Source organism: Acipenser ruthenus, chromosome 15 (genome assembly GCF_902713425.1).
Source record: "Acipenser ruthenus chromosome 15, fAciRut3.2 maternal haplotype, whole genome shotgun sequence".
NCBI classification, from domain to species: Eukaryota; Metazoa; Chordata; class Actinopteri; order Acipenseriformes; family Acipenseridae; genus Acipenser; species Acipenser ruthenus.
Genome location: NC_081203.1, coordinates 35,306,824 through 35,332,520, shown reverse-complemented (window position 1 = coordinate 35,332,520; position 25,697 = coordinate 35,306,824). Strand labels below are relative to the sequence as shown.

General features: G+C 40.7%; 1 protein-coding gene across 2 annotated transcripts in view; it reads left to right on the top strand.

Annotated features, from left to right (window-relative positions):
- LOC117422490 (MAM domain-containing glycosylphosphatidylinositol anchor protein 2) overlaps positions 1–25,697 on the top strand; it is a 129,882-nt gene that overhangs the window by 22,225 nt on the left and 81,960 nt on the right. For both annotated transcript variants that reach the window (XR_009307419.1, XM_058988083.1), the window contains exon 2: positions 20,105–20,244. Coding sequence is in view for 1 of the 2 variants with exons in the window: in XM_058988083.1 (XP_058844066.1) it covers positions 20,105–20,244 (140 nt within the window). In the remaining variant the exon portion in view is untranslated. The remainder of the gene's footprint in view (positions 1–20,104; positions 20,245–25,697) is intronic.

Below are 25,697 nucleotides of genomic sequence, written 5' to 3'. Positions count from 1 at the left end.
GCATCAGCTCTCAGCATGAAGGAGCTTGTGCAATTTGATTTGAGGGTTTTCAGTGAAGGGCCCCCTGTTCACAAGTCTCCATTATTCAGAGGATGCTCATATCGGACTAACAGTAGCAGCCACTCCTCATCAAATCCACACCTTTGTGCACCACGTTATAGTATTTCCACGGAAGGTGCAGTAGTAACAAGCCACTTTCACAACCCATGACCGATTAGGAGCTCTTTCAGAAAACAAAGAAAATGCATTATTGCTCCCTAACTGACATCTTAAGCCACTGTAGGGCTTCATGTCCTGTTAGAAAATGATTTGAGACACAAAGGTCCGTTAGAGGAGCCACAGTTAAATGCTCACAGACCCGAAAAACTCAGATGAGATATGCGACAGAGCCATGTCATTAAGCAGCTCACCGCAGACAATCCATCCAACTAAAACACTTCATTACTCCAGAAAAAAAACAGCCTTAATTAGAAGAAATTGAGTTTGTGGGTAAAGACTGCAGTGTCGTCAGCGGAGTTGTTCTGTCCTTGGGAGTTACTGTGAGACACGGGCAAGCTTCAGTAAACCCGGACTCCTACGGAGTCACTGTTGTTCTATCCATATGCAGTATATCACTGTTGTTCTATCCATATGCAGTGTATCACTGTTGTTCTATCCATATGCAGTATATCACTGTTCTATCCATATGCAGTATATCACTGTTGTTCTATCCATATGCAGTATATCACTGTTGTTCTATCCATATGCAGTATATCACTGTTGTTCTCCAGGTGACTGACTACAGCTTTAATGGTACCGGAGGCATATGAGCCATATTGTGAAAGGAACGCTGACCTTTGCAAACAGGAACACCCAGCTCTGCGCGCTCGTTCCTCCAGAAGATGCCACTTTAACAGCTCATAAAGTTTTACAGTGATGAATGTGCTGATCACGCCACAAAATGAGTCTGGCTGCATTGTTATACAAGGCAATAATTGGATGAACATTTGAGGATGTGTACCCTGCTGCTGGTCATTTCAGTGCAATCTGTATGAGAAATGAGGCTGCACAACCCAAGCCTGCTTCGGGCCAAGAGAATTCTTTAAGCATTTGCTTAAAACTAAAGGAGCTTCAGAATGGATTTCAGTTTTAGACATCATAGTATAATTACCCTTGGTGTTTACTTACCCCTCTGCACACTCTACTGCATCAGATAGCAGTTCAATTAATATAGAACTGTGGGGACAGTCTGCTTGGAGCTACAGTGTGATATACGCTTTGCTAGCCATTTTTGTGCTAATAATGACTTGGAGTAAATGGCTTTCAGAATCCAGCACTCGGTAAAGCACAGATGAATCTTGTTGGCTATCATTTTAAACAGCAGGAGGTTATATTGGGTGTTTTCAAGCTCTGTTACAGCTTGGGAATTATAAAAAGGGAATTGCTGTTCTTCTAAGTTAACTTTCTGTTATATTGGTTTTTACTTAACAATTTTCTTGGCCGTGCTGTATTTTAAAATGTATTTTTTTTAGTTTATTAGCTGTGGATAACTAGCTTACTAACATGTTAACAAATGTTGTTCATCACTTAATTAACTAAATGAAGTTCCCCTTAGAACAAAGCATGGGCATCTTCCTAAATATGCTAGGGGCTTCATGCATTTACAAGAGTCCCGGTGAAGAACACAAGGCGTCTCTGTTTTCCCAGTCCTCTTACTTGGAGGCATATGGTGCAAGTTTAACCCTTCTCCCTTTTCAATGTCACCAGCAGGTAGTGACTCGCAATGATTACCTCTGACAACCTGCAATTCTGTTTTTAATTATCACTTTTGACAGCCCTGCAGAGAAGCATGCAATCACATTTTCAATCACTGCTAAATTGATTCTTATCTTCCATTCATGTCTTCCCTCTGCCGCTTGGTATTCCAGGGGAGCGGGGTGCCAAGCGTACCTCTAGGACGGGCACAGAAAGGTGGAATTATGGAAAGAGAAGAAAGTAATCTCTGGTTCAGACATCTTGCATGCTTGGATTTCCTCTAACCAAATCCCTGTTGAGGCAACATGCATTAATACACAAGCACCACACAACAATCAAACTCCAATGAGACAATATGCATTAATACACAAGCACCACACAACAAGCAAACTCACATGAGACAACATGCATTAATACACAAGCACCACACAACAAGCAAACTCACATGAGACAACATGCATTAATACACAAGCACCACACAACAAGCAAACTCACATGAGACAACATGCATTAATACACATGCACCACACAACAAGCAAACTCACATGAGACAACATGCATTAATACACAAGCACCACACAACAAGCAAACTCACATGAGACAACATGCATTAATACACAAACACCACACAACAAGCAAACTCCCGTTGAGACAACATGCATTAATACACATGCACCACACAACAAGCAAACTCCCGTTGAGACAACTTGCATTAATACACAAGCACCACACAACAAGCAAACTCACATGAGACAACTTGCATTAATACACAAGCACCACACAACAAGCAAACTCACATGAGACAACATGCATTAATACACAAGCACCACACAACAAGCAAACTCACATGAGACAACATGCATTAATACACAAGCACCACACAACAAGCAAACTCACATGAGACAATATGCATTAATACACAAGCACCACACAACAAGCAAACTCACATGAGACAACATGCATTAATACACAAGCACCACACAACAAGCAAACTCACATGAGACAACATGCATTAATACACAAGCACCACACAACAAGCAAACTCACATGTCTGGAAGCTCTTTCCAGTGACAGGAGGCAGCAAGATAGTCACATGGTTTGCAATGTTTTAAAGGGGATGTTTGCTCTTTGGAAACTCTGTTTGTGATACTCTTTGTGCGCCCCCTAATGGGCAGGCAATTCCAGCGCACCTGCATCACTGCTGTTTAAATGTGGAACAGGATTCTTTTAAGATAAGCTTTAGTCTGTCAGCCAGCCTGCTCTGATATTGATCATGAAGCTAAGTTATATTTTCAGATCTCTGTTCTAAAGCAAAGTGATATTCCAGATCTCTGCTCCAAATCAAAGTGATAATCCATATCTCTACACTGAAGCAGTTATATTTCAGATCTCCCTTCTATTGCTTTGGGGTCTGTGGTCCTCGTTGATAGGAGAAAGATTTGCAATAGGATTCAATGCCTACCATCCTTATTCCTGTCCCTCTTGCTGGCCACGGTCAAGGCAGATGGTCAGAGGTGGTGACTACCAGGACTGGTGCGATGCTCAATCAGGTGTTGGCAATTGCGGTAGCAGAAACACATTTCTGATAGTAACACAGGGAAATAGTGCACTAGTCTTTCTGTGTCTATTGATCTGTTGCAGCATTTGGAGGGCAGTGTGTTCTACAATTACAACACTAGCAATGCAATCAATTTCCCAGCAGGGGACATTTCTTGTGCCAAAGGAGAAGCTTTTTATGTGTGATATATGAATCAGATCAGATCCAATATTATAATAAATGATGGTGTGAAAATGATCAGCGAAGGTGAACTGCTTTGGGTAATGTATCCTCTTATTTTATTCAGGATTTCATATGAAATATCAAAGTGAGTTAAGACCTAACGCGTGATGAATCACACTTCTCCATTGTTTATCTGCGATACTGACCTCTCTTCGACCTCAGTTGATTAATAACCTATGTGATCATTGACCTTGCCCTTACAATGACAAATTGTAAATCTCACCTCACAATTAGTTTAGAACTGTCATGTTTCTACAGTTCATTTCACAAAGATTCTACAGTTCATTTCACATTTAAGATAATGGTTTTTACTTTTAGTATGTCTTTGACCTCTATGCTGCAACATACATCATTCTCCGACTGAAGTGCATGTATTAGTGCATGTATTGTCTTTTTACACATACATACAGTTCATGCAAACATGTACACATACATGCATATTATAGTGTCAGACTGATTTTCCAAAAAATAAAAATGTATTCCTTAACACTGGGTCTACTAAATATTGAACTCTGTGCTCATGCCAGAACTTGAAAATGTCAATTAACTGTTAAATCAGCTGACAAAAATATGTAAATGGCTACGAAAAGATGGTGACAAACCAATAGAAAGAATGTATTGAATTTGTCAGTGTGGGCTCTAATCGATTAATGACGCATTACATGATAAATTGAATAGAAACACACGGCAGATTCTCTTTGGTACACTTGCTGTGTTCGATATATACACAAAGACTCAGAGTGCAATGCTCTGGCTCCATTGAGGTGTGATGGCTTGGGTCTAGTTGGTCTAATTGACCTGTGTTTGAGGAAATACAGATTTTGTCAGCAAAACCAAAAAGCCTCACTGGGAACAACCGGCTTGGAAAATGGGCTCCATATCATTGCACTGGCTGCCAACTTACTAGATCTTTAAAATGTGTGAAACATTTATTAACACATATACAACGTGCTCATTTACATTCTCAAAATACGTTTGTTTATTTATTTTTGTGACATATCAAAATATGGAAATGTTACCTGAGCTTAAGGCTCCATTCTGGCAGTAACACACCATTAGAGATCCCATTCTGGTACCATTTTAGTACAAAATGATGAAATCACCTTTGCAGTGTGAAGGTTGCTATACCGAGGGTGGTTTTGTATTGTTAAATAGCACATTCACAGTGCAAACTACAGTACAAACTAAAAGAGCTGAGTTCTGAACCCGGGATTCCAGGGAGTGTGGAGTTTGTGCTCACTATCCTAACCTGCCTTTGGCTCTTAAGGGACAGATCTTCAGCACTTTCTGCCCATCTCCACGGCCCCTTTAAATCCCCAGGGCTGCTTTCATCTTCGCCGCGCTAACCATAACAGTTTATCGATCCCTTTCTATAATTTGCAGCAGCTTGTTGAAACCTCCTTCTGTCTGCCGGTGTAATGCCCAGCATCAACACACTCGCCGCTGGCACCTCCTCAGTAAATTAATTAGCCGTAAGCATCCTAAAAGGATGATGCTGTTTCTCATATTGTCATTTTTTCAAGATGATTAATAATATTGTCATTGAGTATGTAACCTTTTCTTTGCGGTTTGCAGCCATAGCCAATCCAAACCTAAGTGCATATATTAGTCTTCACAAGCAATGTATTCCGGAGTGCTCAGGACCAAATGCACTGATGGAGCCATCACCAGTGTTTTATTGGACTGATGGGGATAGCAATGGTTCCGTACAATAAATATCCTTATGTAAGGGTCTTCTGGGGTCACTTGTCCAGCTAGCTCAGTAACGGTCTCTCGTAATCACAGTGCATTTTCAAATTTAATGGATTATTGCAAAATGCAAAGGTGCAAATATCTGAACATGTTCAGGGTCAGGGCTACTCTCCTGGCACATGCCCGCTATCTCCCAAAAGGCATACAGCTGAGTAACTCTTAAGGGGTAGCAGCAGTACACAATAGGGCTCTTTACAGATCCCTTCACTTTAGAAAAGGGACTGTCCTCGGTCCAGTGCACTACAATCATATCTGCAATATATAAGAGGGTTTGTTACGCATACAAAACCAAAGATTTGACTATGTTTTGTCATAGAAGACTCATGGAATAATCTTGCTCGTCTCTTGTCAACAGTTCCCTGGGCTTTATGCATGAACAGCTGCCTGAGACGCGTCTTCGATAGAATCCACTAACTGTTTGAAAATGTCACTGACACCCGGTGATAATTTCAGCACGTTTCGCATGACCTCCCTGTCTGTGTTTCAGAATGATTATGGATTTAAAAATAAAAAAAATGTTCTGTGGCTGCTTGTAAAGCATCACATTTATCCACTTGTGAAATTACCTGGCTTTGTTATACATGAATGAGTTGCAAATATTAGCCTTGGCTGTGTGCAGCATCCGTAAACAGGTGTGTAGCTGTAATGTCATCTTTTTAAAAAACGGTTATGTAAATAGTGAGATGCATTTTCATCTTAATGTTTGAACCGGGTAGGATACACAGTCGCCTCCTTTCTATATCCCTGTGTCCTAAAACTGGTTGGGAGGGTATAGTACTGTAACAAACCTCTGATGATTTTAACCCTATAAGTTAGAATGCATGCTTATTTTCCTCTTGCAGGACAAGGGATGTTTTACCTCAAGTAGACCATTACAGTACGTTTACTTACAATAAAACATGGTGGAAGAGCTGCAGCTTAGTGGAGGGTGGCTGGTTGTACAGTTCTATAAGGTGCATACAGAGAAGTATTTATATATCTCTCTACCAGGGGAAAGTGCCCAAACCCTCAACAGTGAATGGTGTAATACTAAATATAATGATATCTACAATCTGTAATACTAAATATAATGATATCTACAATCTGTAATACTAAATATAATGAGATCTGCAATCTGTAATACTAAATATAATGAGATCTACAATCTGTAATACTAAATATAATGAGATCTACAATCTGTAATACTAAATATAATGAGATCTACAATCTGTAATACTAAATATAATGAGATCTACAATCTGTAATACTAAATATAATGAGATCTACAATCTGTAATACTAAATATAATGAGATCTGCAATCTGTAATACTAAATATATTGATATCTACAATCTGTAATACTAAATATAATGAGATCTGCAATCTGTAATACTAAATATATTGATATCTACAATCTGTAATACTAAATATAATGAGATCTACAATCTGTAATACTAAATATATTGATATCTACAATCTGTAATACTAAATATAATGAGATCTACAATCTGTAATACTAAATATATTGATATCTACAATCTGTAATACTAAATATAATGAGATCTACAATCTGTAATACTAAATATAATGAGATCTACAATCTGTAATACTAAATATAATGAGATCTACAATCTGTAATACTAAATATAATGAGATCTGCAATCTGTAATACTAAATATAATGAGATCTACAATCTGTAATACTAAATATATTGATATCTGCAATCTGTAATACTAAATATATTGATATCTACAATCTGTAATACTAAATATAATGAGATCTACAATCTGTAATACTAAATATAATGAGATCTACAATCTGTAATACTAAATATATTGATATCTACAATCTGTAATACTAAATATATTGAGATCTACAATCTGTAATACTAAATATATTGAGATCTACAATCTGTAATACTAAATATATTGAGATCTACAATCTGTAATACTAAATATATTGAGATCTACAATCTGTAATACTAAATATATTGATATCTACAATCTGTAATACTAAATATATTGAGATCTACAATCTGTAATACTAAATATATTGAGATCTACAATCTGTAATACTAAATATATTGAGATCTACAATCTGTAATACTAAATATATTGAGATCTACAATCTGTAATACTAAATATATTGATATCTACAATCTAGGTTTTCTTATAACGTCAGCATTTCCAGTTTACATTTGTTATGTTTTTTTTTATTTTATTCAAAGTCCCTACAGACCCTACAGTGCTGTTTATACGGCGGGTCTTTTCAGAGCAATACAAAGTTAATGGCTCTCAATGGGGTGAAACCATGGTGTTTTTGTTTTTGTAGCTAATGAGCGAGCCAGTTCACATTCCTGTTACCCATGGGCTACTCTGACTTTCATCCCATGCATATACATGATTTATTCCATAAACCAAATAAAGCGCTCACAATAAGTGCTGAAAATGCTGAGCCTGGCATACGACTGCCCCTATTGGCCCTCCCCCAGCGTCCGCTGTTGTTTCGATTTCTTTGCAGGGATTAAAACAAGATTTCTAAAATGCAAGGTGGATTTACTGCAGGCTAGACCTTCATCATGTTCATGCATTTCCCCATTTAATATACGGACTGATCTATCACTGCAGTGATAACCTGTGCAGTTGATTGTGCTTCTTTTGTTTCTCAATTGCAATATTTGTCTCCTTGGAATTGGTTTCCCCAAACTAGCAGGATTCTCTCCAAACAGTAAGCCAGCTTTCATGAACATGATGATTTAGAAGGGCTTCAAGCCTGGGAGTTACACTTGGCTGGAAGACCATATGAAATATTTATATTCACAAAACTTGTTCAATTTTGTCATGGTGTGGAACACCTGCTATAACCCTAACCCTAACTCTTTTCTGATACAATTGTGTACTTACATATACCATGCAAAAAGATGTACACATTAAATACATTGTAACTATGCATAAGGACATTGTAATTATGTGTAAGTGCACCACACAGTGTATCATTTCACTGAGACCCCAGTGCAGTGTAGAAAAGAAAATATTTCCAACCTGTGCACCTGCTTTGCATCCTGGGTAAATAACTGAATTATTAATCAGTACCTTAAGCAGTACTATATTGGTGTGTGAATATTTCATTAGGAGACCAATCACAACTCTGAAATGTTTATGTGGCTATGTTAGAATTTATATTAACAATTTAACATTGCAAAAAATATGATGGAATGATACATCAATTCAGAGTACCAAGTGGCACAGCTATTTACTTTACTTTATCATCGTCTGTGACAGATTGTCAAGCGCGAAAACAATCCGCAGTATTCTATGAATTGAATGTTTTTATGGAATGTGAACTGGGGTCTCATTGAAGATCATACAGGTACTGTGTAACATGTGTGCTAACATTAAATACAAGCTAATGTGAAGAGAGGGAGAGAGAGACTCCAATGAAGAGGATCATCTGAGCCGTCTCTGGAATTCCAACCTGAACTGAACTTTTCAAAGCTTTTGCAGTTGAACCTCATGGTTCCCAAGAGAGCGTCCGAACAAGTTTGTAAAAAGGTATCTGAGTGGCTTGAACATGCAGTTGATGCATCCCATTACCTTGCTTCACCTGCTGGAGTCTGAGGCAGAAGTGCATCACACCCTATCCCCCTTCTGAAAACTCAGAGGTCTACATCTGACCAATGAATAAACACGTGTGGTAACTGATGAAGGCCATATGCAAACCCTCCCGCTCCCAAAGCAAGCCTGTACCCCTACAAAAGGGTCTACCCTTTGGCACATGACTTGTTATTGGCCCAATTTAATATAAAAAAACCTGATTTAAATCCCAATCTTTTTCTTATTTTGTGCTCAAGTTGGCAGTTTACTTACAGTCTCTGGTCGGAATAGGAAGTTTAGGAGTTCATTCGTGCAGGAAAGCGTGATTTGAATTGGAAATGCAGTGTTTTATTAAATATTAATGTGATGCCTTTACACCAGCATCTGTTCTCATAGTTTCCTGACTGCCTTTCTTCATCATTGTCTGTCTTCCTTTTATTTTCCATACCTCATAAATAGTCTGATTTCCATATTCCTTTCTACTGTCTTTTGTAATTTCTGACAAAGCTCAATTTGCCTGTTTTGAACACCATACAGCATCTTCACAGGATGTTTCTGTAACAGAATCAGCTTTACTCCTGTTTATTTTGTAGAATAATGGTTCCTACAAAACACCCTTTTCATTGCTATCCATATTTAATAAGGATGTGCTTGAGTGCTTTCATTGTTTAATGCACCCTCTGCAAAACCGCTGCTTATTATTATTATTATGACATGAATTCTAAATTTGAATACAGATAACTGTAGTCTCGTGGGTGAGAGCCATGCCAGTGAGTTCGCATTCAGGATGCTGCTTTTTTTCTAAAGGTCTTTGGTCTGGGTGTCAAGAGAATGACATGCCTTTCAAACTCGACAGATTTAAATATAGGCCAGGCCAACTGAACAAAGATAGTTTCCAGCTGTTTAATTCTCTTTTATTATTTACTTCTTAGCAGAATCTGCCATGTGTGACGACAAACACCTTTCAGGTTTCCAAAAACATGCCTGCTTAAATATTTTTTAATATGCAGGATCAACTTGGAAGCAGGCATGTGGTCAGGCGTACTGCTGTTCCATGCAGGTGAGCTGTTTTTATATTCAGCAAGGCTGATTCAGCCTGCTCCCCATGGAGAGCATGGTATTCCCTGCAGGTAGACTGCCATGACAAGCTGGTGCCTTCCTGCGCCCTGGGAATAAGCAGCAGGAAGCTGCAAGCAACCTTGGAATGATCTGTCTTAAGAAGCTCAATTGAACAGGCTAGAGCATTAAGCTTGTGACGCCCCGTGTTTGCAATGTATCTTTTGCATGTTCCCTCAAAGGCTGGCATCTATAAATAAGAGGCTGTAAATGAAATATTTGAACTGGATATCTGACCGCCTCCTTCTGACTTGATGATCCTCCTATCCCACACCAAAGCTGGGAGAGAGCTCCAGAGAGTCGGAGCCGTGAAGCTGAACGAGTGTTCTCCAAGTGTGGTGCACTTGTGCTTGGGGATAACAAGCAGGCCAGAGTCGGAGGACCTCAGCTTGCGGGCAGGGACATAGCGGGTCAGCAGGTTGAAGAGGTACTCGGGACCTGTGTGATGAAGGGCATTGTAGGTGAGCAGGAGAGTTTTGAAAGTAATCCTGAACTTTACAGGTAGCCAGTGCAGCTGGGCGAGACGGGGGGTGAAGTGTTCATGTTTTTTACATCTGGTAAGGATCCTGGCAGCGGCATTCTGAACTAGCTGCAGTCAGTTTATGGCGCGTGCCGGGAGACCACCACAGAGAGAGTTGCAGTAGTCGAGTCGAGAGTAGACAAATGCATGACAGAGTATCTCCGCATCCAGGAGGGAAAGGTAGGTTGGAGATGTTTTGAAGATGGCAGAAGGAAGATTTGACCACGGAGGAGATGTGGGCATCAAAGGAGAGGTTGCTGTCTAGAAGTACACCAAGGCTTCTTACAGTGGGGGAAGGCAGCAGCAGACAGTTTCCGAGGTTCAGGGCAGCTATATTGAGATTTTTAAGTTGAGTTTTAGATCCTACTAGAAGGAGTTCAGATTTGCTCGTGTTGAGCTGAAGAAAATTGGCAGACATCCAGGCCTCGTTGTCTTGAATGCAAGCTGAGAGACAGGCCATGGCAGAGGGGCTTCCAGGGTCGAGTTTTAAGTAGAACTGGGTGTCGTCAGCATAGGAGTGAAACACCACAAGTGACTGGGTTTGCAGCACCACTGCATCCAGCATAGATAGGTAAGAGGACATCCAGGAGAGACAGGTTCCACAGATCCCAGCATACTTCTGAAGGCGGTCAAGAAGAATGCTATGATCTATGGTGTCAAAAGCAGCTGTTAGGTCAAGGAGGACAAGCACAGAGGGAGCTGCAGCATCAGCATTGAGCAGGAGATCATTTACAATCCAGAGCAGAGCAGTTTCAGTACTGTGATGCGGCCGGAAGCCAGACTGCAGAGATTCAAGCAGATTTTTATCCGTGAGATGTTTCATCAGCTGACTGGTTACAGCCCTTTCAAGACTTCTGGAGAGAAAAGAGAGATTGGAGATGGGACGGAAATTAAATAAGACAGCCGGGTCGAGGGAGGGTTTTTTGAGTACCGGCATAACTCGGGCAAGCTTGAGGGCAGCAGGAACCCAGGGACAGGTTCAGAGTGTGCATAATGAAGGGAGTAAGATCAGAAGCACAGAGACGGACAAGATTAGTCAGCCAGCGGTCCAGGGAGCACGTGGCAGTAGTTGATTTCAACAGTAGGCTGGAGACATCATGTTTTTATTCTGTGAAGCCATTTGTGTCACTTTATAATTCAAGGCAATAGCTACCGTGTTGTGTAACCACCTAATAGCTGTATTTACACGAAGGGGACAGGACCAGAATACCTTGGAGCTGCTGCTGGGATTCCTCACTGGACAGGGAGGCACATGCCTTAGAGACCGAGGCTGGGAGTCTTTAGAGCTCTGTTCTAGAGCCACACGATTTACCATCAAGGTTCAAACACATACATCTGAACTGGTTCTCTTACTGGAAAAAAAAGTCACAAGCAAGAATAGGATGTATTTAAACATGCAAGTCATTTGGCTATTATTTAGCATACAGTGTATACTCACCCCCTTACTGACAACAGATATATTAATGCATGTGAATCAGCTCAGAGAGGCTACCCGCAAGGTCACGTTTATCATCTATCTGAAATTCGGATACTCCATTGTTTGATTTGTAATGCGTTGTATATACACTTGCATGCATGCATACGTACATACATACATACATACATGCATGATAAATACAAATACACAGGTAGAAAATCTGAATTGTCACGCGGTCCTGGAAGATGCCCATCTGTCATGGTTTATGGTAATTTCAAGTTCACATCTGGCAACGAATCTGTTTTTCTCCTTTCCTAACCTCTGTAAGATTGAAAACGAAGAGATTAACCAGCGTCCAAGACAGTTTTGGCACAGTTCACTATTAAGAAGGTATATTTATCTGGGTATGAAAACAGATGAATAAAAACATACTATTTATATTTATTAGGGAAGTTGCAAACATGTAAAAAAATGATTCCGCTGCAATGTTTGGCTCCTGCTCCCCAAGTGTGACTAGAAATGACATTGAATCTGTGTCGCATGCCAGGGACAGCTTCCACTTGCATGCAGCAGCATCCACTTAATTTCAGCTTGCTTTGGATTAATCTGAACTCTGATGAAAATCTTATCCTTTCGTGAACTAGCTGCTTCTGATTTTAATAGGGAATGGCCAGGGTTTACAGAAAAAAACTAAAACACAAGCAAGCAAGGAGCTGTACCAATGAGCTTTCCTGTAGTGCTGAAGGGTCGTGTGCTGTATTTAACTGTGAGATTGTGGTTCCAGTGTAAGGCTTCATTAGCATTCAAAGACAGTCGTGTAATTACGCCGGCTCTCGTTCTGTTGACATGACAGGAGATTTCTAAAGCTGCGCATAATCCTTTCACTTGTATGATCCCATCTCATTTCAAGTATTTTATGCTTAAATAAAACCATCGAAGGGGGCAGAGAATGAGGGCGCAGACACATCAGTGATTCGGCTTCAAGCTGCTTTTACATTTTTGTGCTTGTGAATTGTAATGGCCTAAACTACCACTCCTCAAATTTTATCCTGGACGTTTCCTAAGCAGAGATTGCCAAATGGTGATGTAGTTTTGTGGAGCAAGCTGCTGTGCACTGTGGCCTTAATTGGTTTAATTAATTTCATTTCAGTGACCTAAACGGGATTCAAACCCAGACCTCCACTGGTAAGTGCATAGGGTTTGCAAATAGGAGAACCTGTGCTGTGCACCCATCTGTAATACAAAGCAGTGGAATGCATTACTGAACAACATAGTACTGCATGTTCAATTGTGACAGTTTAAGCAAATAGTGATGCATTGGAATTTAGCAAATACAACTGGATAGATAACATTGTGTACCTTTACTCAGATAAACAACACCAGTCTGGACCATGTGCCAGGGGAAGCCTTTTACATTACAAGACTTAAAAAGTATTACTTTTTGATTGAGTCATTTTAGTAGAAACACCTTTTCCCCATTTCTGGGCAGAACGCCAGTACTATCTGTAAGACATGGGTTGTTTAAGGGGTATTGTTAAATTAGTGTGGTTTCCTGTGATCACTTTACAGATGGATTACGCTAAGCCTGCATCGGTCAATAGCAATCATAATGATAATGGAGTTTCGCCATGAAGGTTTGCAGCCCTTCTAGTATTATTTCTCTGTTTGGTTTTGAAGTTAATTCTGGTGATGCTGCTAATTCTGGTGATGTGTCCCATTCGAGCGACTAAAGGTGACGCGAGGTTCTAATGAGAGCAGAGAGAGAGCGAGTTCGGTGTAAGTGGAGGATGTGTGCTGTGTTGCTCCGTTCCTCCTTTATGTTATGTTATGATGTAGAGGCAGTTTGCCCAATGCCTATATGTGTATAGGATTGATACTGCTACAGAAGGGAACCCAGCTATGTTAACTTGTGAGATATAATAAAACTCTTAAGCTGGATTACCTGAAACGCTGCATGTCTGTGTGTTTGTGGCCTCTCATCGAACCTGCAGCTGAACCTCCCACTGATGGACGACCTCCAGTCTTAACAAGATAGCACCCGATTCTAAAGAGTGGATGTGTTCAGTATTCATTGGGGAGGCAATTGGGAGCACGTTCTTTGTGTGAATTAGGCACAAATGCATTTGGTTAGGATGTGTTATGAATTAGGCAGAAATGCATTCAGATAGATGTGTTATGAATTGCCACTGACACGCAGAATGAGACTTTCTCAAGGCAATAAGTAGGTTATCAGCTGTGATTAATGTTGACTACCAGAAATTAGGCAGCATTTTAAAATGCAATTCCAGAGCCACGCGCACACACACACACACACACACACACACACAAAGTCTTCACAGAATTAGCTGCACTGTAATGAAAGGTAATAGATAATTTCACTCCGGTAATTTAATTGAGGCAACATAAATCAACAAAAAGGAGTGTGAAATCCTATCAGCGGCTGTAGCTGCCCCTCACGTTGTTTGAACACTGATCCTGCTGAGCCCATTTTAACGTTTGTTCCCATTCATCTATTTATTTATTTATTTATTTATTTATTTATTTATTATGATCTGCAGCTGGTGGTAGCGGCCAGCGGAAAGCCCTGGTTCCAGTACTGAATGATCTTCACCTGGTTTAGCAACACTACTGTGCAAACCAAACGACTATATGACTCTGCTCAGAGGTGCTCAAACAGTGCCTAGAATTTCTAGCATACGCTGTTGATGTAAATCTCATCATAAATTACATTCTTGCATAGTAAATCAAAACTTTAGGCGACTGACATTCAAAAATGTATTTCTTTATGTGTTTATTTTCTTAACAGAAACTTGCGTTCTGTGATTAGAGTAAATTACACAGTGTCATCGTGAGGAGACAGAATGGCAACCACCTGAAAAGCTTATATAGTGTACCATTTAAACAGGATTGTAGAGATGCTGTCAATACTACAAATGCACAATATTTAAAACCAAGACATCTGCAATCCTCAGAATAGCCACCGACCACAATTACTGTCTTTCTTTCTTCGTGTGGCTCTTCAGCGAGGCAGCTTCTTTCATTACATACACTTTATTACATCTTTCATTACATACACTATTCAATATCCTGCTCTGCAGTACCACTTACTAAAAGCACAGTAACTTGGTAACCAACAGCATGTATATCATGTCATTGTAATGGCCTTGTTTTCATTGTTACTGAGCAATTACCAGAGTTTCACGACAGCCTTGTTTCCATTTGCCATTGTCTGCCTTTCCCTGTGTAATAACTGCTATTAAAGCTGTTAATTCCACTGGAAATCCTGAATACGTTACGTTAAAGTTACACATCTAATTACCTGTAATTGACAGCAAACTGAGATACATTAACTGTGATTTTCACCCACGGATATTAGTCGGGTTGCCAAGGTGCTGAGTAGTATTCAGCGTGTGGCGTAATACATGTGGAACCTCAAGAGCCAATGAGAAGTCTCAGAGGGTGTAGAGTATTTCACTGCTAGGTATCCTCCTGTGATGAGTGTGATCGAACATTAGAGCAGTAATTACCTCACACAGAACTGTCATGCACACCTTCAGCACATGGACTCTCACCAGCACATTCTCATTGCATGGGGGTCAGGTTATGATTAATCTGACCTAAATTATTCAAATTACTTTCAGATCAATGCAACTTCCCCCAAGGTCTAGATGAAACACTGTAGCAGTGCAGCAGCTCAACTCCCACCCCTACAACCACAACTGCATTACTGCCTGAGTTTTATGAGCTTCACCTGCACTTTATTCTGAAGCAGCCCTCCTGAGCCTCCCACAGTAATTCTCTGCAGTGAGAGCAGGCTGTGCTTCCAGACTCCCACGAGAACACAGTGCAATCCTCTTATTAGAAAATCTGTGCAAGACCCTTAACAAGCGGTCCCCTCAGCCAGGTTCATGTCACTGCCTCAGCGCGTGAAATCCAGTGAGAGCAGGCTGAGCTTCCAGACTCCAATGAGAACACAGTGCAAAGCTCTACTGCCCTGAGGGCTGCAGGGGTCCATTCTGTGTGGTTTACAGGAACACAGTCCCATGGTACAGTGAGCACAGGGAGACAGCTGGCGTTCAGTGGGCAACAGCCAAGGATACACTTGCTTGATGTTATTGGATTTGTGTGCAGCCTTGAGGGTAGAACGCGGACAGCTGCCTTGCCTTGCAGTACTGTTATCCCACAAAGCATATAGATCCGTGGGAACAGAAAAATGTCTCAGTTTTCCGTTATGTATCAAGAAGTCTTTTGAAAGTATTCTTTGATACCAGAGCTCCTTGTTGTTAAAAATATCTGCAGGATACTTAGCTGTCACTTGCAATCGCGTGACAGGGCTTCTTGAGGGCTGGTTTGTGGAGGTGTCACTCAGACGTGCAGAGTTTGGGGAACACTAGTTTCCAGCACAGTGTTGTTAGTGGGGTTAATGAAATGATTCCTGACAGTCCTGTTATGTACTTCCATACACTATACTTGGTGTTCCGCGTTTTCAGTTTTTATCTTTAGAAAAAAAAAATCAGGGAATTTTTCTGAGTTTATTTTACATATATTAAAATAGGGATAAAATTAGTAAAAAATTGTTTTTAATTGAAACATCGGTAAAAATCAGGGTGGAGAATCTCAGTTTACACACTTTACATGTGGAATATGATGCGGAGCAGTTCTGCTTTCTGATTAATAATGTTCCTGGCATGTATGATGAGCAGAATCTGTGCAAGTCGAAGCCACGTTTTCTCAAGTTAGCTGGTACTTTGCAAACGTTTGGGCAATCGCTGTGCTGACGGAAATAGTATAGAAGGCATGAACATGACATCAGCACAAAACAAGCCAGGTTTATTCACCTTGAAATCATAAAAAGCCAAGAAAATTGACAGAACTGGGTGGTGCAAGCCATCGGGAGACGCGTCAAAAATCACACTGGACATTTCCATTAATGCATAAGCTTACCAACTAAAGCATCACCTTTTTCTGTCAAATATTTGCGATTAAGATTGTCGGTGTTAGGCAGTGTTTTAGCTGATGGACAGACAGTACTGTCGCACGAAGTCACCAATACATAACTCTGTACAATAAACAGTGGCTGCTGTCCAGCAAAGCTCAGCGTGGCTCTGACAAACTCATTAACACAGTCATTCTGCGATCTCTTTTTATTAAAGAATGTGTAAAAGCTGCATAAATGGATTGCTTGTCTCTCAGTTCACTTTCTTGTTTTAGTTTAATGTGTCACTTGTTTTTCAGTCTGTTCTTTTATTGTCAGAGCGAATGCATCAGTATTTGCAGCGCTATGCATCCTCTGCCTCATCTGACCCACTTCTGCTATTTTTGCTTTTTGTATACTTCGAAACATTCATTTTCTTTTGAATATTCATAAACTGATTTTTGTTTTCTCCCCATTCCTCATCCACTAAAAATATTATATTTTTGTGCAAGTATTTCAATTTTTGATGTTTTTGATCAAGCTAGTAGTTACCACGCCCAGCAATTGCCACAATAATCAGACTTTGATTGGCCAACATAATCAGGTGATAATGTGTTTGTGAACCACGTTTGAACGCTATTTGATCCTCTGACATCTAAACGTCTGCTGTATCCTAGGATACAGTGTAGGTCTGCTTATTACAATGTCAGAGTCAAAATAAAACAGCATTTTAATCAAAATATTGTGTATTTCCTAGAAAATAGTACTGGGAAAATATTGAATAATAGACAAGAATCGGGTATAAATCAGTAAAAACCATGTCCAGTTAAAAAAAAAAATCCTGTATTTTTTTGGTAAAATTCGGAATAAACCGCAAATGCGGAACACTAAGGATACTGTAGGTTTGCAGTTTAAAAAAATCTAAATAAAATACAATCATGTATTTCAGGTAAACAGTTTGGATATCATTATTCACACTGACAAGACTGCACCCACATAGCTGAGTAGAACTATTCCACAGGCAGGGCTTGTGGAGCTGTTTCATTAGCTAGAACTGGCTACACTTGGTAAATTGGGTTGTTCACTCATTGATTTTACTGGAGGCCATCGTGTAGCTTTTGACAACAGCACACTTTAATTTACTGTATAAGGCCCCTTGCTATACCGAGGAGAGAGGCCTAAATTACAAATGTATTTCAGGTTTATTTTGCGAGTCACGCGTTTTCGTTGTCAAGTGAAATCTATTTGCAAAATATCGTGTTGATCTTTTATTAGGAAGATGCCAGTTGAAAATGACTGACAAACAGTCTCAGGGCTCCGCTTGCTGGCCTTGGCTGCTCCTTGCCAGTGCTGCTCTGTCATCAAATTCACGGACGCCTCTTGATGCAAAGCCAAGGATTCACTTTCCCTGAACTCATGGTGTGATAAAGCAAAGGGAGAGCACAGCGCTTGATAAAATATTCACTGCAACTGGTGGAGAAATGAAAAGCATTCCATAAATAAAAACCGTAATTACGCAGAGGTGAAACAGGGTCATCTTTCATCACAGTCCTCAGCAGGAAGAATATACCTTTTGTTTTCAATGCTGGGTTATAAAAACATGTTTAGTAGAGCTGCCTCTGGTTGTATTCGTTTTATTTATTGCTGCACAGGCTCATAAAAAAATGGTTCTGCTGAAGGGAGTGCAGCTGCACTGGCTTATTAAAATCCTTGTGGAAATGAAAGGGGTACACAGTATAGTGTGGAATCGCTGTTCACCATCTCACACCACTCCTGAAATCTTATCCCACAAACATGTGTGAAGTACGTTCCTCCGTGTAAGAAGCAATAGGGTAGGTACTGCACACAGAAAAACAGACTAACCAACCAAATGCAGTGCAATTTCAGTGTTGAAAAGAAACACCATTTTACACCATTTTTCCTGTTTTTTTCTTTTTTTCCCCCAAAAAGGTACGAGAGACACAAAATCCATGAAGCGCTGGGATGTTTTGTGTTCATCTCTCTTTTCCATGCAACCCTGGGCCATTACAGATTCTCTGCATCACCCAAAATCGCTTCTGAATATAATGTTTCCCTCAGGGGTGTATGCCTGCCCCAGTCTCAGAAAGTGGGTGACAGTCAGTAGATGGCATCAGTGCCACAATATAAACAGGCTTATAAAGAGAAGCAGGGAAATCAACACATAATGGGAAGGCTTCTGTCCTCAAAGGACGCTTCCGATCTAAGATGACACTTGTTGTCGTTAGTAAACAAATAAATAAAGAAGGGTCAAACCAAACAAGATCCCCCCTCTTTCTTATGTTAAAAGCCCTGTCTCTAAGCAGATAAGCCTTCTCTTTTTAAACAGCTCCTGGTCACTTTAATTAAGGCTATCAGCAGACTGATAGCATTACAGTGATAGGGAATGGGTTTAGCCTGTTCTGCTGCATTAGGATTTCATATCTTGTGTTACGTGGGGCCTGGAATATATAACACAATATAAACTTAATCTTTCTTTATCTAAGGATTCAACATGATACTGCAAGTGCGCCCGTGCTCACAGTAATACTTGAGATGCCTCGACAAGTAATCTTCATCCAATCAAGTCAGAATCGATTTGTTATTCAGTGTGTGCCTGACAGTGTTTATTCTTTTCTTTCTCCTGCGTGAGTCTCTCATTTGGACCTGGAATGCATGATTCAGTCATCTGAACTGCAATGAAGAATCCAGACGCAGAGCTGTACATGTGCACAGTGTAGTAGAGGCAGGCATCCATCATGGACAGTGTAGAGAATACAGTACCAAGCTCCCTGAGAACCACGGCTCAACACAATCTCTGCTCAAATTGCACACATGTATGCTTCTTTTGTCTCAGTGATTCGGTTGTGGACCTCAATTCCACAACAGAACGTCATTTTCCATAATTCTGGGAAAAAAAATCTTCGCTGTAAAAGCTGATTATGAGTTACCAATTGCAAAACATAAACCCAACACTGTTCCATTGTTTTATTTGTATTCTTGTCAGTTTCAGTGGTATATCAGCAGTGTCAGGCCATCCGTTTATGGCTTATTTGAAAAGAACATATTGCAGATTCAACTCCCAGAAAGATACACTGAGGTGTATCTGGCATGCAAAAACAACCTTTTGTAAATATATATAAGAACACACATTTGATTGTTAGATTGTACTGGCCATGCAGTATGTGTTTTTCTGCATTTTGAAATATTTTGTAAATATTCTGTTTTTTAATTGCTACCCAAGACTTAACAGCCTCAGTTCAATGCTCCATGTACTCACAGGTGCCTTTTTCTGTTTACAGCGCCACCTAGTGTCCGCATTGTGCACTCCGGGCAGGCATGCAACATCGAGGAAGAACGATACACAGAGCGAGTGTACACCATAAAAGAAGGAGAGACTCTGGAATTAACATGTCTTGTAACTGGCCACCCGCGGCCACAGGTGAGTCAGCCATTAGAAGTTTACTGATGCCAGTAACTTGTTGCACCTACACATACCTGCACAGCAGAGGAAAGTAATATCGTGATACAGGAAAACTGTTTAACAGTGGACTAAGAATAGATACATCGTGAAGGGAAGGTGAATGAAAATTGACTCGCGTTGATACAAAAAAAAAAAACAACATTATCATTATTTTATATATACCTGTATATTTAATTGGACGTCAAAAGCATTGAAAGGTTTAGCTGCACATCACTTTGAATGAGGTGGAGAAACAGCGTTGATAAAACTACTGTAGTAATGGCAAAGTGAAAAGATACCAAATGAAAGTGTTGTGAAACCTAGGAGGAGGCTCTTCAGGAGTTTTGACACTCAGGTGGTTTTATTGAAAGTATTTCACAAGGAAAAGCTCCATGATAAGTGGGTACTTGGAACTGGTTATCTTTGGCATGGTTCAGTGTGTTATATGCAAAACCCACTGCAGCTCTTTACTCCATCTGTCTTACTTAAGGCAAGCAACAGGACTTCACAGCTTAGCACAGACAATACTGCCTGAATCTCGCACTCGGATGTCTGCAAGCTGTCAGCCCACACTATTCCAAAAATAGTGCATGTGGAGGGAGGGTTGCTTCACTGCTATCCATCAATCAAACAAACACAAAACTAAAACAAGCTCAGTGATACGGTATGAAAACCCTTAAAGAACAACAGCACTGGGGAACACTTTACTTTAAGAGCCTCTGATTACTCTGTATCTGGAGATGGACAGATTCCCATGCAAGCGGCGCGACCATGCTGTCCACAGATAGCTCAAAGTAGACCTTTCAGGATACATGTGAAGCAGGGAGTGATTCATGTCCTTTTAAAAGTCATTGAGTCTTCACCATGCTGCGAGCCCCCTTGAGCCCATTCCGAGAGGTCACATGTATTTAATGCACAGTCAGACTTCAGGCTTTCAAGCAGACATTAGAATTCACCTGGATTTCTGGATCCCGAATCACAGGTCACGCATTACAGTGCTGTTGATGACATCATACAGGCTGTGCAGGAACAGATAACCTGTTTCACCTGCGTGGGTCGGCATTCTCTGTAACTGGATCACTACTGACTGTATCACAAAGTTTCAACCTCAATTGCATTTCTGAAGTTTGAACATCATCACAGATGTGTGTGTGCGTGTGTGCGTGCGTGCGTGCGTGTGTGCATGCGTGTGTGTGTGCTTTCTTAACAATGCCCTCAAATAATTCAACACATCCCCTTCTAAAAGGTAATGTTTTTTTTCAGTGCTTCAAACCGTACTGTGCTCCTAATTATGAAGAGGAACCAATTGAACCTCTGACCTGTCAGTTCTATGTTACTTAAACAATGAATCATTTCTATTTAACCTGAAGTGGAACAGCACTCTTGAAAGGGAGTTGCGCTACCCCTGGTGTACACTATCTACAGCACCAACAACCTGGGCATATGTAAAGGGGTGCTCCCATGGGATGAGAAAGAGAAGTACAAATGCTTTTCTGGTCCAGAAAGAAGTAAGGGTGCCTGTTGAGGATACAGTGGCACAACCCATGCAAAGAGCCACAGGTTTCTCTTAGGATGCCTTGGTTTCTTGAAGCATTACTCACACACCATGGTGTTCTTTCCAATTAGCTGTGCAGGGTCCCAGATGAGACTAGAGGCCATTCAGTCAGTGGCTGGCAAAGACCGCCTCCGTCAATCACTCGGGCCGCTGTGCATCTTCAGTGCACATGCTTTTACAAGTCGTTAGGATAGTTCATACAAAGTTCATAGGATAGTTGTACTTCACAGCGTGGATTGTTCTGTCTGCCGTTTCTTAACTGAGAGGATTAAATGCTGACAGTTGCTTTGAGTGACGCCTCTATAGTGTGTCAGTAAGATGGCTGTTTTTCATGTCAGTCTTCTGGAGTCTTGCCTAGTGCTCCACATGTAAAGGTTGTAAGTGTGTTATGCAGTTCATGAGCACAGTGCTTTCCTGTCTTGAATTTAGCTGTTTCCAGTCTGTCCTTATTTATTTTTTTAACGGACTCTGGTTCAGGTCATTGCCACTCAAGGACGTCTCTGGTTCAGGTCATTTCCACTCAAGGACGTCTCTGATTCAGGTCATTCCCACTCAAGGACGTCTCTGGTTCAGGTCATTCCCACTCAAGGACGTCTCTGGTTCAGGTCATTGCCACTCAAGGACGTCTCTGGTTCAGGTCATTTCCACTCAAGGACGTCTCTGATTCAGGTCATTCCCACTCAAGGACGTCTCTGGTTCAGGTCATTCCCACTCAAGGACGTCTCTGGTTCAGGTCATTCCCACTCAAGGACGTCTCTGGTTCAGGTCATTCCCACTCAAGGACGTCTCTGATTCAGGTCATTCCCACTCAAGGACGTCTCTGGTTCAGGTCATTCCCACTCAAGGACGTCTCTGGTTCAGGTCATTCCCACTCAAGGACGTCTCTGATTCAGGTCATTCCCACTCAAGGACGTCTCTGGTTACAGTGTGTGTTCTGCACACAGCAAGGGGTTTTAAGCTACAGTCCAGGGAAAAGAACACCTAGCTAAAGCTGTTCTTAGAGGTCATTGCATATATTTAGAAAAGCAAAGCCATGATTTGATTTCTTGGTAACACTTTACATTGTGTCTCTTACTACAATGTTAGTACACCATAGTAACATAGTTATAACACATGTGGTTGTGTAGTTACAATGCAACAACATGCTTAATTACAGAATGAAACATACTGTTAACAGTAATTGTAGCTACACTATATTGACACGTGCGGTGGTGTATTTACAAAGTATTTATAACCATCTGCATAATTACACAGTGTAGTTACAGACACTTACTGTAAAGAGTTAACAATGTATTTTACTCTAAAGTCAAAAAAGTAAATGGTATTGCTTGTTTTTTCTTCCTTTAGAAAGCATTGCCCTGAGCTGAGCAGCAGTGCTATAAAAGCACATTCAACCAAGGTGAAGCTGTCTTGACACAAGTTGTCTGCAGATTCCATTAAGATGTTGAAGCGATTCCTCCTACAGTAGTTAACATCCCTGCACTCGCATTAGGAAGCTAATGACTGGAAACGTTTCACTGCTGTGTGTTCTGCCTTTCCATTTGTGTGTCCTTCACCGTGTTCAGTGTGAGGCTACAGTTCATATCATAGAGTAAGGAGGCAGGGAGGAGAAACGCCAGCAGAATGCAAGTCTGTCTCCCGGGGCTGGCGCAGTAGCTCAGCACGCTGTAGCTTCAAACAGGCAGCATGACAAGATTGTGAATAGACCATGCATTTCATCATGAAACAGTATTTAATAGCAACGTGCACTGAGGATTCATGGAATGACGATATGGGATAGTAAAGAATTCAAGTCTGGCCTTCAGCTTGCACTGACTTATTCTTTGGCTCAGGAGAGAAAGGCATTCACTCAACAAGTCAGCATTGAATTAAGCAGCACTCGCAGCCTGCTGACAGTGTATTCTGTGGTTAAGTATTCCAGCAATGAAATATGTATGTTTTAATGGTTTGATTACAGGGCCTTATTGTGCAAAGACAACTGTCCAGTGAGGAATGAGAACATTGTGCAAAAAATAGACAAGAATCAACTTAGGTACTGGAAGGAGCTGCTCAGTGATGTGTTTTTAATAGTTTAAGCAAGTTAACATTATTTTATTCATCTCAGTACTTGCTATGCCTGTTATTATACATACATGCATGCACACACACACACACACATACATACATATACATACATACATACATACATACATACATACATTCTCCTGTAATTCTAAGCAGTTTATTACACAGCAAATTAGCACCACATATTGAATGAATAATAAATAATAATAACAGCCGTATTACTAATAAGGGAAATGCCTTTCCATAGACTGCAGTATTTAGCTCTGCCGCTGCTGTTTAGATCAGTTGAGTAGACCCCATGTTGGCTGGAGATGAACTGAAAAAAATGTTCAGAACCTGTTGCCATTACAATTACCCAATCAGCCCCAGCATAAATAATAACCACAAAAAAACAAAAATCAGTAGCAGCTGCTGCACCTGTACAGAGGGCAGCTTTGAGTCTGCTGTCCCTGGGGAGAGCGTGTATGAAGTCAGAAGGAAGAAGCTGTTTGATCCGCCTGGTTTAGAGTTTGTTGTGTTGTTTCTCGTAAACCACGTGATGCTGCTTTGTTTGCGTGGTACGTTTTACACAGAGAGCCTTCTTTCAGCTTCTTATCCAGGCGACATGCAGTAATTATGTGAAGCGGCTGTTTCCCCCTCATCTTGAATTGATTCCCATAAGAGACTCTAACATGGCTACAACTCTATTCAGTAAAACACATTTCTTCTTCTCCAATTAAAAACTCTTTCTTTCTGTATTTGAATCCCATACTCCCATAGGTCTTTACTGTACCCAGTTTCTAATCCTTCCAGAAGGAGGTCAGAATAAATGGATACATCCTTTGTATTTACTTAGCGTGCATAGCGAGAGCATTTCACACAAATAATGATTTTTTTTTTATCAATGAGACCTTTTTTTTGTTTGCCGAAATATAAAATCTTCATTAAGTGGCTTAGTTTGTTGCTCAATGATCGATTAGTGAAGACCTTCAGCATGCTGATGTGTCAAGCCACATTACCATCAATCTTCATTATAAGAGGGTTATTAATAATACAACAACTGTTTAAAACATTCAGCAAGGCACACAAACTGGCTGCCTTTCCCCTGAAACATATCAAGGTTAATAGAGATTGCAGTCAATCAGCAAGGACGTTTTCCAGCGTGTGAGTCACATCAAGAGATGTCTTTAATGTTCCATGTCAGAATGATCAAACAAAGAACACTCAAGCCTGGAGCGTTTCAAAGTTTGAGAGTTCTTAGGAGTTAATATACAAACTTGAGACAGGTGTGACTGCAGAAAGTGCATCACTGAAGAGGAGACAGGTGTAACTGCAGAAAGTGCATCACTGAAGAGGAGACAGGTGTGACTGCAGAAAGTGCATCACTGAAGAGGAGACAGGTGTAACTGCAGAAAGTGCATCACTGAAGAGGAGACAGGTGTAACTGCAGAAAGTGCATCACTGAAGAGGAGACAGGTGTAACTGCAGAAAGTGCATCACTGAAGAGGAGACAGGTGTAACTGCAGAAAGTGCATCACTGAAGAGGAGACAGGTGTAACTGCAGAAAGTGCATCACTGAAGAGGAGACAGGTGTAACTGCAGAAAGTGCATCACTGAAGAGGAGACAGGTGTAACTGCAGAAAGTGCATCACTGAAGAGGAGACAGGTGTAACTGCAGAAAGTGCATCACTGAAGAGGAGACAGGTGTAACTGCAGAAAGTGCATCACTGAAGAGGAGACAGGTGTAACTGCAGAAAGTGCATCACTGAAGAGGAGACAGGTGTAACTGCAGAAAGTGCATCACTGAAGAGGAGACAAGTGTAACTGCAGAAAG